Source organism: Lissotriton helveticus, chromosome 12 (genome assembly GCF_964261635.1).
Source record: "Lissotriton helveticus chromosome 12, aLisHel1.1, whole genome shotgun sequence".
Taxonomy (NCBI): domain Eukaryota; kingdom Metazoa; phylum Chordata; class Amphibia; order Caudata; family Salamandridae; genus Lissotriton; species Lissotriton helveticus.
The window spans coordinates 856,033,847-856,049,502 of record NC_136073.1 but is presented as its reverse complement, the minus strand read 5'-3'; the positions used below and the strand labels follow the sequence as shown (position 1 = coordinate 856,049,502).

The 15,656-nt window shown below is 48.9% G+C and overlaps 1 protein-coding gene across 1 annotated transcript in view; it reads left to right on the top strand.

The window, feature by feature from the left end:
* Positions 1–15,656, top strand: part of MYDGF (myeloid derived growth factor) — a 51,439-nt gene that overhangs the window by 23,193 nt on the left and 12,590 nt on the right. The window contains exons 2-3 of the mRNA XM_078669314.1: positions 5,670–5,720; positions 8,646–8,707. Of these exons, the coding sequence (XP_078525440.1) occupies positions 5,670–5,720; positions 8,646–8,707 (113 nt within the window). The remainder of the gene's footprint in view (positions 1–5,669; positions 5,721–8,645; positions 8,708–15,656) is intronic.

Here is a 15,656-nt window from a genome sequence, read left to right as displayed (position 1 = left end):
GTCTGGCATGGATTGGATGTAATGTTCGGTAAGATCATTCACATTTGTCATTTGTGTGGGAGGAGGTAGTAGCTTATAGAAATTAAATCGGCTAGGTTAATATTTCTCAAGTCCCTGGACCATTGTCTGGATTCAAGAGGTTGACCCTGTCTAATCAGCACCTTTTCCAAAAGGAGGAAGGAGGAAAGGTGTGCCGGGCGAAAATAATGCCAATGTGCCCTATTATGGTGAATCTGTAGCGATCTGACCAGTCACAGGGCGATATGGATTCCATTTGTATGAGACTATCCTTGGCTATGATTAGATCGAGGGTAGAGCCTCTATTGAGTGTTGGGCCATAACAGGACTGGGTAAGGTTGAGGTCTGAAAAGAAGGCCTTGAAGGTGTGCTGTATGGAGTAATTTGAATCATTCCAGTGAATATTGAAATCCCCAAGGAAAATCTGGTTGGTGCGTTGGTCTGCGTGCGTGGAGATGGTCTCCATTATTTGTTTAATGAAAGATAACTTATTTCCTGGGAGGTGGTAAATCGTGTGGAGTTTGCACACAATCTTGTCATTGTTCCATATTTCGATACCTAGGTATTCACACGAGGACAATGTAGCAGTTTGTGCATGTTTCAAGGTGAGCTCGGAGTGGTAGATGCATGCTATGCCGCCACCAACTCTCCCATATCTATCCAATCTGATGATTTAATAGTTGGGTGGAACTAGAATGTCTAAAATGGCGCGGTATCATTGAGCCACTTTTCAATTAAGATAAGGAGGTCGAGATCTTGTGCGAGGATGAGATCGGCGATGTCCGCTGCATATCTTACCGCTGACCTGCAATTAAGAAGCATAGACTTGATATGAGATTTGGTTAATAATGCCTCTTGGAGTGTTCTGGGGACATGCAATAGATTGTGTTTCTTCATGACCTGGAGAAGGGATTCGTATGAGATCTAGATCTCCAATGCAAGATCGGTGAGTGCTCAATGATCGATGTCCCATACTAGGAGTAGTTCGGCCTTCCCCTTGTGGGTAGATTGTATATTTGTGTGTGTTGTATTCTGTTAATCCCAGAGGTCAGATTTTGATTCCAAAGCTTCTCAATCTTCAAGGTGATGTGTAAAACGTTTCGGAGATCGGTTTTAACTAACTAACTAACTAACTAGCTAGCTGAAGGTCTTGATTGCGATCAATGAGTTTGTCCTCAATGGAAAGATAGATGGGAATGTGGTGTGGCCTAGGGAAGGTAGACATGTGTGGTCTCTCCGGGGAGGGGGGACAGGTCAGCACATCAAAAGTGTCGTAAATCGATGAGGAATGTGATAGGGGAAGTGATTGAAGGATGCGATGGCTATTGTATGTTATACTAGAAGTGATAACTAGAAGAGGGGTATGCGAAAGTCTGATAGGTGCAACAGCGTCTGGCCTCATGTATTGTCGGGTGGGCGATGCGAGCAGGTTGGTGGTTGAGTGAGTCGTCCCCTGAGTCACAGATTGGGTAGGAGAGAGGGAGAGTTTCCATCCCACTGTAGTCTAAGGGAGAGGACAGGCCAGAGGAGTGGGTTGTGGGGGAGAGGGCAAGAATCCTCACTTGGAATAGGTCATCTGGGGCCAAATCCTGAATTATTTTCCAGGTGTCTTCAATATTTTATGTAGAATTAAGTGTGTATATGGTTGAAATGTTGTTCAAACAAAACGCTAGTCTCATTTATATATTTTATTTGCCCTGAACAGTCTGAAGATGCATCAGTATCAGTTAACTGACTGTAAACTTCTCCTGAACTCACTGACAAGGCAACAGAAGTCGTTGAACTTCTAGTTGTTCAATTTACTTTAAGTTTACTGAATTTTACTCTTATGGTTTTACAGATTTTGGAAAAACACAATGAAAACATTTGTAACTTACATCAGCTTTTCAACTGTTTTGTTATGTATTCAATGCTGTAGAGGCTGCCTGGGATGCCTCTGGCATGCTGATAATATTGTGAATCGTTCTCCTCTCCATTTCAATAAGAAGAGATGCCTTTTTTTGTTGCATGCCCTCTTTGGCACTTAAAAACTGTTTCCATCTTTGTTGGTGCCTCGTCTGAGATTGCCCTGCGCCAATCAGGTGGGCACTTATGTACAACATAAAACTTATTTTTAGGTCTCGCCTGTCGATGCGCATGCGCATCGAGCAAGCGAGACTATGGGGGCTTATCCACTCTTTATCCACTGCAAGGAATCGTGGCGATTCCTTGCAGTGCCCGTGAGTTTTAAGCTCAATGCGCATGCGCATTGAGCTTAAAAGCGCGTGCACGTCCGTCTTGTTTTACCCGCTCCGCCCCCTCCCCTTCCCGCTGTGTACCATTTCTCCTCCCCCCTCCCCTCTCCTCCGTCCGTCTTGTTTGTTTAATTTAACCCGCTCCGCCCCCTCCCCTTCCCGCCGTGTCGCATTTCTCCTCCCCCCTCCCTTCCCTCCGTCTCGTTTGTTTAATTTAACCCGCTCCGCCCCCTCCCCTTCCCGCCGTGTCGCATTTCTCCTCCCCCCTCCCCTCTCTTCCCTCCGTCTCGTTTGTTTATTTTACCCGCTCCGCCCCCTCCCCTGCCCGCCGTGTCGCATTTTTTTTTTATTCGAAGCCTAGTTCAGACTATCGAGGTTCCTGCCATTGTGCCGAGGACCGGAGCCGCACACCGTTGCAACCTCCACGAGACTCCTAAGAGGTAAGCCCTTATCATCATGCTGAGCGCACCCTTGTGCTCCCCATGCCTTCTACCTTTCAATGGTAAAGGATGGCACCGCTGACACAACCTACACCCTTTCCCACTCCCCAGCTCCAACAGCAAGAAACCGCTAATCAGCGAGGTTAAGCTGCCCTACCAGCCACTCCGAGCAAATACGAACCATGGAACCACTTCCAAGGACCGCACTGAGCGAAGAAAAGGTAATGCTCAACCCTTGGCTATTCACATTCTTTTCTGACGCCATATGCCCGGCAACCAGCCCTGACATTCATCACTTTCTTTCAAAAGGAATGACGCAGCGCTCTATACACCTTAATCATTCGGATTCAAGCAATATTTCGCTTGAACTAGGGTAAGGCAGTCCATTTACGAAGTTCCGCCCATTCGTTCACTTTACCCTGCCGCCTTGCAAACTTCTCTTCCCACGTCTCGCCACTAAATTAATTGACCCTCCGCATACACTCGATCACCCCCATAAATCCATTAGAACATAAGTATCACCTTCTTGAACACTTGTGAAAACACTTGCACAGTATACCTCGCCACGAATAACACAAAGCTAGCAGTTTTCCTGACATGCACAAGTGCTATCTAGGAGCACACATCTCACAGGTGGCACGAGTACCCGACTCCAACATTGTTTTAACTTATGTTGTCTACAAATATGGTGGCACTTGATCCCTACACCAGTTGTTGACATATTGAAATGCAACTATTACAGTAATTCTGACAGGTCGCTGTTGTCTGTTTTTCCTCCCCCCTTTTTCCTCCCCCCTTTTTCCTCCCCCCTTTTTCCTCCCCCCTTTTTCCTCCCCCCTTTTTCCTGTTCCTTATCCCAACAGGCTCCAACGATAGACACCAGGCAATTGTATTTAAATTAGTCCTGATGATGATCCCCCTTATCTAGGAGCTAGGGATCGAAACGTCGACTGTTCTAAAACAATGCCACAAACTGACCATTGAGTGACATTATTGTGGACATTGTTTGGCAAAGCTTGCTTTACTAGATTTCAAGTGCAAGCCACCGTGGCTCCAAAGTTATTGCCTGATATTTTGTATGTTTTGCACTACTTAGTTCGTTCAGCTGTTTTGTAACTGAACAATTCTTGCCCCCTTTTGTTTGGAAAAAAAAAGTTTAGAATACAGTTATCTCGCACCGTCTTTAACTGAGTTCTTGCATTGCCTTACTTCTGGGGCACTTTAAAATAGAATTAATGGATGACTCCCAGGGTAGAAACTATATTCATTTTGCCTTCTGGTTTGATGAGCATTCTTTGCAGAGATGGCGTACTTACTCCTGCCTAGCGCCAATGTGACATGTCTGGGAGCACTATTTCGAATTACTGATTCGATTCCCTCTGTTCCAACCCAGCCTCACCTCCTTCGGAGGGCCCAACAAGTAGGGTTGAGTTTGACATAGTAAGGGGCCTTGTAAAGCTCCAGTACGCTTTATAGAAATATAATCTTCGCAGGGCCTGATACACTTTCTCTGACTGTCGCAACTATTCACCCATTTATCTACGCCCGCTGCATACTTCCTGTAAGACAACTGGAGTTCAGTTTTCGAGTGAATGCTGGGCTCACATTGGCAGGTGATCTTCCTCACTCTCACTCATCCTCACTCACCCTCAACCCCTCACCCTCACTCACCCTCACTCACCCTCACTCACCCTCAACCCCTCACCCCCTCACTCACCCTCACTCTCACTCATCCTCATCCTCACTCAACCACCCTCAACCACCCTCAACCACCCTCAACCTCACTCACCCTCAACCCCTCACACTCACTCACTCACCCTCAACCCCTCACCCTCACTCACTCACCCTCAACCCCTCACCCTCAAACCCTCACCCTCACTCACCCACCCTCAACCCCTCACCCTCACTCACCCTCAACCCCTCACCCTCACTCACCCTCACTCACCCTCAACCCCTCCCCCTCGACCCCTCCCCCTCCCCCTCAACCCCTCACCCTCACCCTCACTCACCCTCCCTCACCCTCAACCCCTCACCCTCAAACCATCACTCACCCTCAACCCCTCACCCTCAACCCCTCACCCCCTCACTCACCCTCAACCCCTCACCCTCACTCACCCTCAACCCCTCACCCTCACTCACCCTCAACCCCTCACCCTCAACCCCTCACCCTCACCCTCAACCCCTCACTCACCCTCACTCTCACTCACCCTCACTCAGCCTCACTACTCCCCCTCACCCTCACTCACCCAAAACCCCTCACCCTCACTCACCCTCACCCTCACCCTCACTCACCCTCAACACCTCACTCACCCTCACTCACCTTCACTCACCCTCAACACCTCAACCTCAACCCCTCACCCTCACCCACCCTCACTCACCCTCACTCACCCTCACTCACCCTCACTCACCCTCAACCCCTCACCCTCACTCACCCTCACTCACCCTCACTCACCCTCACTCACCCTCACCCTCACTCACCCTCACTCACCCTCACCCTCACTCACCCTCACCCTCACACAGTGCAATAGTTCTCAGACCATTTCAGTTAGAGCTTTTAGAAATGTTTATGGCTTTTTTTATTTGTAATACTTTAGCATTGGCTACAGGAAACAAAAATGCTAAACATTTACAAAAAAAACCCATAAACAATTCTAAAAACACTAACTCTAATGGTGCGAGACCTATTGCATTTCCAATGCTTGTTGTCTTTTGTATCTGATCTGCCACTGCAACAGCTTTGAAAGTCTCTTGAAGAATGCCATGAGCTTGTTGTCTTTTCATGTGATGCTTATGTAACATTGCATATGGTGGTTCTCCTTCCGGCTTGCAGCATCCCTTTCGTATTTATAATATATGAAAACTAGGTGCTATGCATTAAGATTGCTAAATGATATAGACATTGGCATTCATGCTGTCGTTTTGCTGTGACACTCTTTAACCAGTGCTAATTGTCTACCTCTCTGTTCTTCTTTTCCAGGGGGAATGCACATGTGCATTTTCTTATGCTGCTCAGGGAGGCACCAATGAGGTAAGTGATTAAGGCCTTGGAGCACTTTTCTGTAAATGGGCTAAGGCAGCTGCTACTGTACGGTTTCCAGGACACGAGATGTCTGCGAAGCACAGAATTTGTTTATCACACATTGGGGTTTGTGGTTGGTTGATTTGTCTAGCAGCTTCCCATCTGTGACAGTATATCAATGCAGATTTCTTTTCTGAATTTTGGAGAGTATTAATCATGAACTCAAATAGAAGCATGCGCAGCTCTAGCTACACTTTTCTGCTGAAGGAACAAAAGGAGGTGAAGATAATCATGCCTTTTGTTCTTTGCCTTGAGATTGGGCGTTCGCCATTAGTCTTCTGCTAGATTACGCAGGCCCTGCTTAACAGTAACACCAAGTGACCGCGTAATCGTTGGTTCATCAAAACACCAGGAGTGGTTAAAGAGCGATCATGCACCCTTTGACAGCCCCTGCCATCAGTCAGGTAAAGCCAGGGACTGCCTGACCATCCCCCACTGCCACCAGCCCCAATATATGCTCCTCCGTGCTGTCAATCCGTGTGCCCTGCTGGTGGAACCCCTTTCCCAGTCTATCGATGCGGCCAGGGCGTCCAGAGCACAGAACCCCGCCTAAAGTTCTGCCATAATTGCACATGTGCCAGTGGCGGTGGCGTTGGATTCTCTGTCCGGATGTTCATCTATGTCTGAATGTGAGCCTTGCCGGCTCGCAGGTTTTGCTTGATCGAAGAGCAGCTTGCGCTGCTTGAGATCTGTGCGGCCCATAGATGCAGGAACTCAGGCTGCGTGAGGAGATGGTATGTAGATCCCGCATGGGGGGCAGATCGTTCCGATTTCTTGCAGCCAAGAATTGGAACCTATTGATCTACGCCTTGAACCTTCTGAGGCCAAAATTCGCAGAGCCCTCAAAACACATCTGTTCCGTCTAGCTCTGCCCTAGCTCCTCCTCTCTTGCACTCAAGCAATCTCAGCGCAGGGACACGCCGGTGAGCGTAGCTAAGCGCTTTACAAAATTCCAAAATAAATAAATAAATAGATATATGCTACAGCAATGATGGGAAGGTCCCGGGGGGGGGGTGGGGGGGGGGGCTTGCCAGGCAAAGAGACAACCTGTGAGGGATGAGGCAAGATGGTTGGCGTCAATGGATCTCCAGGGCAAATGGCTGAGAGGTAAGTTAATGCAGGCGTAAAGTGGGAAAGGTAGAGACCTCCAGTCCACAGAGCACTATCAGTCGTTGCAATAAGAAGGAGCCAGAGGTAACCTGAGCTAGAGTTCTTAGGTGGACCAGTGGTCCGGGCCAATGTCCGTCCTCTTAGCCATGACCGGTCACAGCGAGGCTTCAGTCGCACCAACCAGTGCATCAAGACCCTAGGACCCCGTAGAGGGTAGCCAGATGATTATGCCAGTTATTGTGGTGTGCGAATAGTAGGGAGCAGCATTACGCCCCATCCAGTTGCTCAAACCCATGGCACGGTAGCCAGGGGGACCAGGGAACCACAGGCGCCATGGCTCAGAGGCGAGACAGGCCCAAGAGTAGTCCGGCCCCGCCGTGTGCTAACAAGGGCGGACCAAGGCAATGGAACCATTGTGTAGGGGCATACAGCACCCCGGGGACGGCGCACTCACCGGTTTACCCAACGGCTCCGTAGAAAGCCTGGGGCCGCAGCACGCCAACGCAGTGGCTGTGTGGATCCCGTCCTAGCTGCGGTCCACAGCCCCAGCAGCAGGAGGGAGACCTGAGCAGCCCGCAGCACCAGTGGGACCGGTTGGTCCCACCCTCAGGCTTGCACGTGGCCCCTGTTACCCCAGGCCTCGTGGACCGCTCAGTCCAGAATAGTTGGTTGGGAATTACCCACCATTACAGGGAACCATTCACTCAACAGCCTGCTGATATTGGGAACAATAGCCATGCACCATCTAAGGGCTAGAGGCGATGATGGCAGAAATTCAGCGCAGAGGAAGGCCACAGCTGCCTTAGCCACACAACATTTTTGCCATCTTGGTGGCTGCTGTGGCCATGCCCCGGCCTTTAGCCTAGTTGAATGGCTAAATTGTGGTGCTGCTCCAAGGCCGCTGATTTTCTTTCATTTGAGTACAATTTTCATTCAGTCCATGAGCGCAAGTAAGGGCTTTATAGCTTGTCCAGCTCATTGTGTGTGGTGTACCACCCATGATTATCTTCTAGGTCCAGGGGCGTATCATGCTGATCATTGTATGAAAAGCAGCGCATGAGGGGGATCAAGGGTCACTGGAAAGGGAAAAGAGTTTGGATTGTGAGGGGGTTCTCAAATCGGTATTTTGTACAATAACCATGTTTTAAGACCCTCACAACAGAGACGAGAGTGTGTGTGTAATGTGTTTTTGTCTGAGTGAGTATTTAAAAATCCCAGGTGAAATCAGCATTAACCCCACAAAACTCGACTGAAAACTCCTATACTCAACTGTTTGTTTAATGATACATTTATTATGGAAGTATAACACCCCAAACACCTCCCCTGAACTATGCCCCTGTCTAGGTCACACAGTTTCACTTGACATCAGAGGACTTTTTACCATAAACTTCACCACAAACTTGCATGTGAGAAGATTTCACCTAGGCTGCCCTATAACCACTACAGCTCCATATGTAAGGGAAAGGAGAGCGCAATATGATTTCATAATCGTTGCCAGCGTGTGCTTCGGAGGTGGTGCAAAAAGTGCCATTCTTTCCTCCTCGAAATAGTCTTCTTTTCACTCCCCTCTGATACATTGACATATATTTGACACGTTTTGGTGCCAGTTGTAAATAACTCCTCCACAAAAGCCTGGTGCCTGCAAGCTTGCCATCTGTGCAGAAAGAGAATTTTTTTTCACTTTTGACGCTTGCTTGATGACCTTTTAAATAGACATATCAACTGTAAATTGCTTCTCAGTTATTTTTTGCCTTCTGTTTGCAGCAATGGCAGATGAGTGTGGCTCTCAGCGAGGGCGGCGGACTATTCTCCTGCTCCATATGGAGGTAAGTCTTGGTGGGTCTCAAAGTTTTCAAGGGGAGGCGGGGATGAGAGGCGATGGACCCCAATGGACAGGATATTCTGGTGTTATTGGATTATGGCCTTTTCTTCGATGCATGTTGTAACTGCCATCTCTTGTGCTGGAATAAACTAGAGACTTGACTAGAGCAGAGCTGCAATTGGTACTTGTAGGAAGCTGTCTCTCTATATAGTGGACCAAAAAGAGGTACACTGTGTAAAGAGTCCAGGCAAACCTTATTGGTTCACAGTGGCAAAAGTGATAACACTCAATGCTCTCTGTTGTGGCTGTGTGGGCGAACAGTTTAGGCTTGTCAGAGGGTAGGGCTAAGCATTTGTTGTACGTACAGAGGCATTAAACGAGACACGCACTCAAGAATAAATCCGATACCAATTTAGAAAAAGAAGTCGTATTTTTATATAACTTTTGATACCGAGAACTTCGTTATCAAGTAAGTACTTTTTTAAATTTCGATTTTCACTGGTAAGTAAAATGTTCACATAAATTCATCTTCACGCAGCAATGCTTTCTTATGGGGAAAAAAACATATGTTGCATACAGTTATTTACGGTCGGTTTCTAGGTGTCTCCTTCAGGACTTAGGGTTGTAGGGGGCCAAGGTCCAAAGTGCCTCGCCTCCTGAAGTTACTTGTTACTTGCCCTGGGGCATCCGGGGGCAGAGATTCTGGTCAGGTTTGTAGCTTTGGTTCTACGCAGGTGGAACTAAGGGGGCCCATCTAAAAACAGGCTGCAAAGGGGGACAAGTCCGGGAGCTCCCCAACAGGGGGGAGGGGAGGGGGGGAGGGGAGGGTAGGGGAGGGGAGGGGAGGGGAGGGGAGGGGAGGGGAGGGGGAGGGAGGGAGGGAGGGAGGGAGGGGAGGGGAGGGGAGGGGAGGGGAGGGGAGGGGAGGGGAGGGGAGGGGAGGAGGGAGGGAGGGAGGGAGAGAGGGAGGGAGGGAGGGGGGGAGGAGGGAGGGAGGGAGGGGGGGAGGGAGGGAGGGAGGGAGGGGGGGAGGGAGGGAGGGAGGGGGGGAGGGGGTCAGGCCACAAGGGTCCTGGGAGCAAGGTAGCACAGTCCATTTTCGGGTACCCAGTCTGGGACGCTCGGGTGCAGGGTAGATAGGCCAGCTGGGCTCTGTGCATTAAAGGCATTTGTGGTTGTCGGTCTCTCTGGCTGAGGGTGCAGAAATTAGGACAGCTGGGCCACTCTGGAAGTGGGTCTCTGCAGTGCTGACGTCCCTCGATGGCCACTCAGGCTCTTTGCAGTGGGAGTCCGGATTGGACTCTCACGGGCTGTTTGGTGCAAGTGGTCAGGGACCCTGGGCATTGGTGCTGTATGGAGTAACTCTACAAGGGAGATTGCTGTCAATTTGTGAAGGGCTGGCAGTCTACCGAGGTTCTTGTCAGTTGCTCAGCTGCAGGACAAGTCACTTGATCACAACTGTCGAGACTGATGTAGGGAGGCAGGGATTGGCCCCAAAAGTCCACAGCAAGTCTTCAGCTCTCAATTTCTCACAGCTCGTCTTTTGTGTTCTTCTTCTGGATCTGTCAAATCTAAGTTCCTAAAATCAGGAGTGCCTCCTAAATTCTCAATTTAGGGACATTAAGGGCAGTGACAGGTAGCAGCCAATGGGCTACTTACCTTTAGGGTGACTACACCTCCTATATGACCACTTTGTGTGGGAAGAGGACATAACCCTGACCCACTGAGCCTAATTCCACCAAAAACCAAGATGGCGGAATTCTAGTTTTCATGTTCACATCAGTTAGCTCACCTTAAGGTTGGAACTAGTCTCATATGGAACACACCTCCTGCCTTGCTAATGTTACTGCCTATCCTGGTGCCAGATGGGCTCAAAGCAGGGGGTGGCATTTTCCCAGCCTGGGGAAAGCATGTGTCACATATCGCAGGTGGCAAAGGCCTTTGAAGCTTTCTGTGTTGATATACTGATTTCTTAGCCATCCTACTTGGAGGAGGCAACAACACCTCCGGCCAGAGCAGGCAGTGTTTCTGCCCTCAGAGAGCGCAAGCTCTCACCTGCAGGGGGTCAGAAACCTGTCTATGGTGGCAGGCACGTCTTACACAAGTCAGCTAGTACACTAGAAATCGTTAGGTTTTGAGGGGGCACCTCTAAGGTGCACGCATTAATAAATCTATCACTCATATCAGTGTGGGCTGATTAATATGAGATGTTTGATACCAAACATCTTTAGTTTAAGTGAAGCCATTGTGTAGCTGGGGAACTCTAAATCACCTGTGCCCAGTACATGTACTCAAGATGGCTTCCCTGTTCACTGGCAATGTCCAAGAATCAATATGGACATCACAGGGGCACTTCTGCTCATGCAGATATATTCCTCACATGGAATGTAATGCACCCTGCCTTAGGGATGTAAGGTCTGCTGTAGGGGTGACTTACTCCTGTGTGCCATGTTGTGTCTTCACTTTTCTCTGCACTGTGTCACATAGTCTGCAGTGGCAGATTGCATGAGTGTGGCGAGGGGTGCCTTAGGGTGGCACAATAATTGCTGCAGCCCTTAGGGACCCTCTTTAGCCTCCCTTCACTAGGTACCAGGGGATACCATTTACCTGGGATTTACAGGAGGTGCTAAAGGTATTGCCATTGGGGGGAACAATTGTACAGTTTTAGGGAAAGAGCTCTGGCACTAGGGACCTTGATAGCAGTACCCAAGTGCACTTTCTGTCAAAATGATGTCAGATACCAGGCAAAAAGTGAGGGGGACAATGTCAAAAAGTGGCCTTTCCTACAGTACTATAACCTTTTGGTTTTCTGGAGTAGATATAGGTTCTGTGGAGAAATGTATTCTCTTCGGGCCAGGCCTGGTGTTAACAATTGGCACTGTACAATAGGATGTGGAGCTGGGTGTGTGGGGTGAGAGACTGGAGGTGGGGTAGTGCCTGGGTCCCTTTGTATGTAATGAGTATCTCAGATGGGATCTGTAACCTGTGCTGTGTGGGTTATTGAAGGCGACCTGGCACGAGTTCAGACATTGTACTGTGAGTCGTAACACTGAAACAAGACAGAGATAGAATGTGCCCTGATTGGCAGGGCATCCCAACCAGACCGGACTATGCATGCAGTGAAACTTCCCAGGGAAATGGAACAGTCCTAAGCAATCACACTGTATGTGGCGATACAACAGCAGAGAGCCAGTTAGTGGTGGGCTTGCAGTGGATATAGTGTCCCTGTCATACGAGGTGATATATAGTCCAGCATATCATTGTACACAGTGATACAACCCTAGTGGCGGGTGGTGCAGGTGTTGCATTTCATCCAGCGACACTACCTCTGGAAGTGTGTGGATTCTTGCTGTTGTAATTTATGTGGGAAGTGTTGTAGTTGCAGGCACCAGATTGAATCTTTGGGTCCTACCCAGGAGGTATTGTGTGGATTCCTGGTGATGTAATATGAGGTTTTATAAGACTGAGGGAGAAGGAGGAATCAGAGACTAGGTCGCCCTCCAAATTTAGTGTACAATCAAGAATCCAAAATATTGGGTTCATAGACCTGAAGCATGCGTTCGTAATAGAATACATACGATTTTTGGATTTCAAAAGTTGTAACTGTGCTCAATGGCACCTCATGGTCTCTCTAGGGGTTCGTTTTCACCATATGGACTTACTGTTCCTTGCTCGGGAAAACGTGAGGTAATACCTAAATTCAGCTCCCCCGGGACCGCATCTTCTATTACGAACGCATGCTTCATACATTAAGTGTTTTTTATTATCACTGTCTGATTAGGGACATTGGAGTGGCATATGCAGGGCTGGCCCCTGCATGGTCCTGAAGAAAAGCTAGGGGTAGCATGAAACATGTCGACCTTTCACTGAACCAGTCCCCATTATAGGTTGGTTATTAGTGAGATTCACCTCATTTTTAACATACCTGTTTAGGAGCAAAATAAATTTATTGAGGCCCACTAAGTATGGTATTTTTAACTCACCTACACCCACTCCACCACTGTGCACTACACATAGTCTCTCACATTAAAGTGCTCCTGCGTAGTTCGTGAGTCGTAGCACGCCCCTTTTCGTAGAGAACTGGGATGGCCCCAATGATGAAGCATGTCACCGTGGGGCAACCCCGGTGAGTGAGGGGACACTAGAAAGAAATTTTTCTTTCTTGGCAGGTAACACTGATCAATCAGGTCAGTTACCGCGACATGAGCTAGGTCTATGAACCCAATATTATGGATTCTTGATTGTACACGATGTAATATGAGGTGACATTCTCTCCGGTGTGTGTTAATTGCAGGCATTGGATTCTATGCAGAGGTTGCTGCCCAAGAGATACCCTGTTTATTTAAAAAAAATATGTCTTTATTGGAAGTTTATATATCACATCAACTGACCACTTATAAGTAAACGAATAGACTAGCACTTAAGTTCACATTGTTTGCAGCAACATGGTAGTGAACCAACGGCCTATACGTAAAATAAATGGTTACACACGGAGAGTAGTTGCGCCATAAATACAGTGAGTGGAATGATCAGTAGCGTTTCACACAATCAGGGTGCAGCCAAAAATATATGATTACTGTAATGTTAACAAAAACGTACTAACAATAGACTAGTTCCATGGCTGCGTCAGCGTAATGAACTTAAAGAAAGAAAAAAACGGTATGTATAAGAGGAGGGACCGTATGGGAGGGAATGGTGATCAAGGCAACTGACCCTTAGGCTTCCATTGGTACGGGGGGTCCCGCCAGCTGCAGTAGGCCTCCTGGCTGTGGTCACATGTTTGGCCAGCAGTCATCTCGGGTCTCTATACAAATATAACCATTACATTGGCGTGTCTAGTGCATTAGAGAGTTTTAGGCTATAAGACTCCCATAGCGTGCAAGCTCCACCTCTCCCCCTAAGCTGCATGTTATGGGACATGGCATCTGCCACAGTCATTGACCATTTATGTACCACTCGGAGCCAGCAATGCACTGAAAGGGGCTGTGCCGCCTCCCAAGGCATCTCTGTCAGGCACTTAAATAGAGCCATCGCCAGGTCTACCAGTTTCATATAGTGTTTGGTGTGTTTCGTCCGTTTTGCAATCCCTAATATGCTTTATGGAGGATCAGGAGGCAAGGTCACATCAACTACTGCCAAGATGTGCTCCTTTACCCACACCTGCGCCAGTGTCAACCAATTCCACACCATGTGTAAGAAGGTTGCATCCTGGTGTCCACAATGCGGACGCATTGGGGCCATGCCTGGGAACATCTTGTGGAGCCGGTGTGGTGTAAAGTAGGTTTGAAGTGCGTGAACCTCAGGCGGGCGTTATGAGAGACCCGCTTAACTTGTTCCAGTGCCAACGCATCCAGAACGCATCAGCCAGACTCATCCTAGACATCCCCCGCCAAGCTCACATTTCCGGTCACCTGAAAGACCTCCACTGGCTCCCCGTCAACAAGAGAATAACGTTCCGTCTCCTCACCCACGCACAAAAAGCCCTTTACGACCTAGGACCCGAATACCTCAACACGCGCCTGACCTTTTACACCCCCACCCGCCAACTACGTTCGTCCAATCAAGCCCTCGCCGCGATTCCACGCATCCAAAGATCCACCATGGGGGGAAGATCCTTCTCCTACTTAGCGGCCAAAACCTGGAATTCTCTCCCGACCCACCTCCGCCTTACACAGAACCACCTCTCCTTCAGAAAACAACTAAAAACCTGGATATTCGATAAGTAACGTCCCCCCCCCTCCCTCAAGCACCTTGAGACCCTCTGGGTGAGTAGTGCGCTATACAAATTTTTAACTTGAACTTGAACTATCCCCCACTGTTTTTCTATCAATGCCGCCCCAAGCCTTCCTCGGCTTGCTGTGCAGTGTATGATCTGCATCAGAGGCCTGCAGAGCTACGTACAGCATTGTGACCCCCCTTCTGCCCAGTCCGTGCTTTAGGATGCACTGCAGCCCATGATGTAGCTGTGGTTCCTCCTGTTCAGATATTTCTTACCTTTAATGCAAACGCATTGTAAGCTAGAAAGAGCCCGGCCCCCAGCTCATGTGTGTTTTTACAGGTCCTAAAAGAACGCAGGGTGCACTCGTCATACAAGCCAACTACTTGGGTTACCCCCGCCTCTCGCCACGGGTTGAGTTGTGTACCATTAGCAGGGCTTTCATCCCAGGTGCGCTCCACATTTGTAATTGTGGGGCATTGGGCATCTGCCTCCACTAAGGCTGGATATATCTATTTCAGCAGAGTTTAGCTACACACGCCAGCCTGCCCACACCCCTAGCTGGGCCACCAGGAATCAGCGCCAACCCCATACACCAACGCCGCCCAACTCCTTCCTGATTGCTTTACTTTCCACCATCATGTCGCCAGCCCCGCATGAGCCACTGCAGCTGTGCTGCTGCAGAATAGAGCTCGAAGTCAGGTGTCCTCAAACCCTCTTCCACTAGTGGTCGCTGAAGCATTTGAATGGACACTCTTCCGAGCACCACCCCATATCAGGTCAGATATCATTCCTCCTTAATTCTCCAAAGAAAGAATGTCTCGGAATTACTGGTAGTGCCGTAAAAAGTATAGGAGCTGCGTGACGGCTATCAACTTGGCTATGGAATCTCGGCCCATGGGTGACAGAGGCAAACAGCTCCAGAAACCCTGTGACTGATGCATCGAGGTCATAGCCCTGCCGTGATTGCCATTGAGCAGGTCCCTGTCTGTGTGATTCACACAATAACCCCAAGGTAGCGGGGGGTCTCAGGGCACCAGGGCAGCTTACCTGGCTCCAGCCCCATCAACTCAGCCCGCTCCAAACTATGTAAGGGAAAGATTCAGGACTTCCCCGGTTAATTCTGAAGCCCGTCATATCTCCGAAGAGTTCCAGTAGGTCACATTAGGCCGGCAGTGTCTGTGTATGATCCTGACCGTAGACCAACAAGTCATCTGCGTATAAAGATACAGCGTGC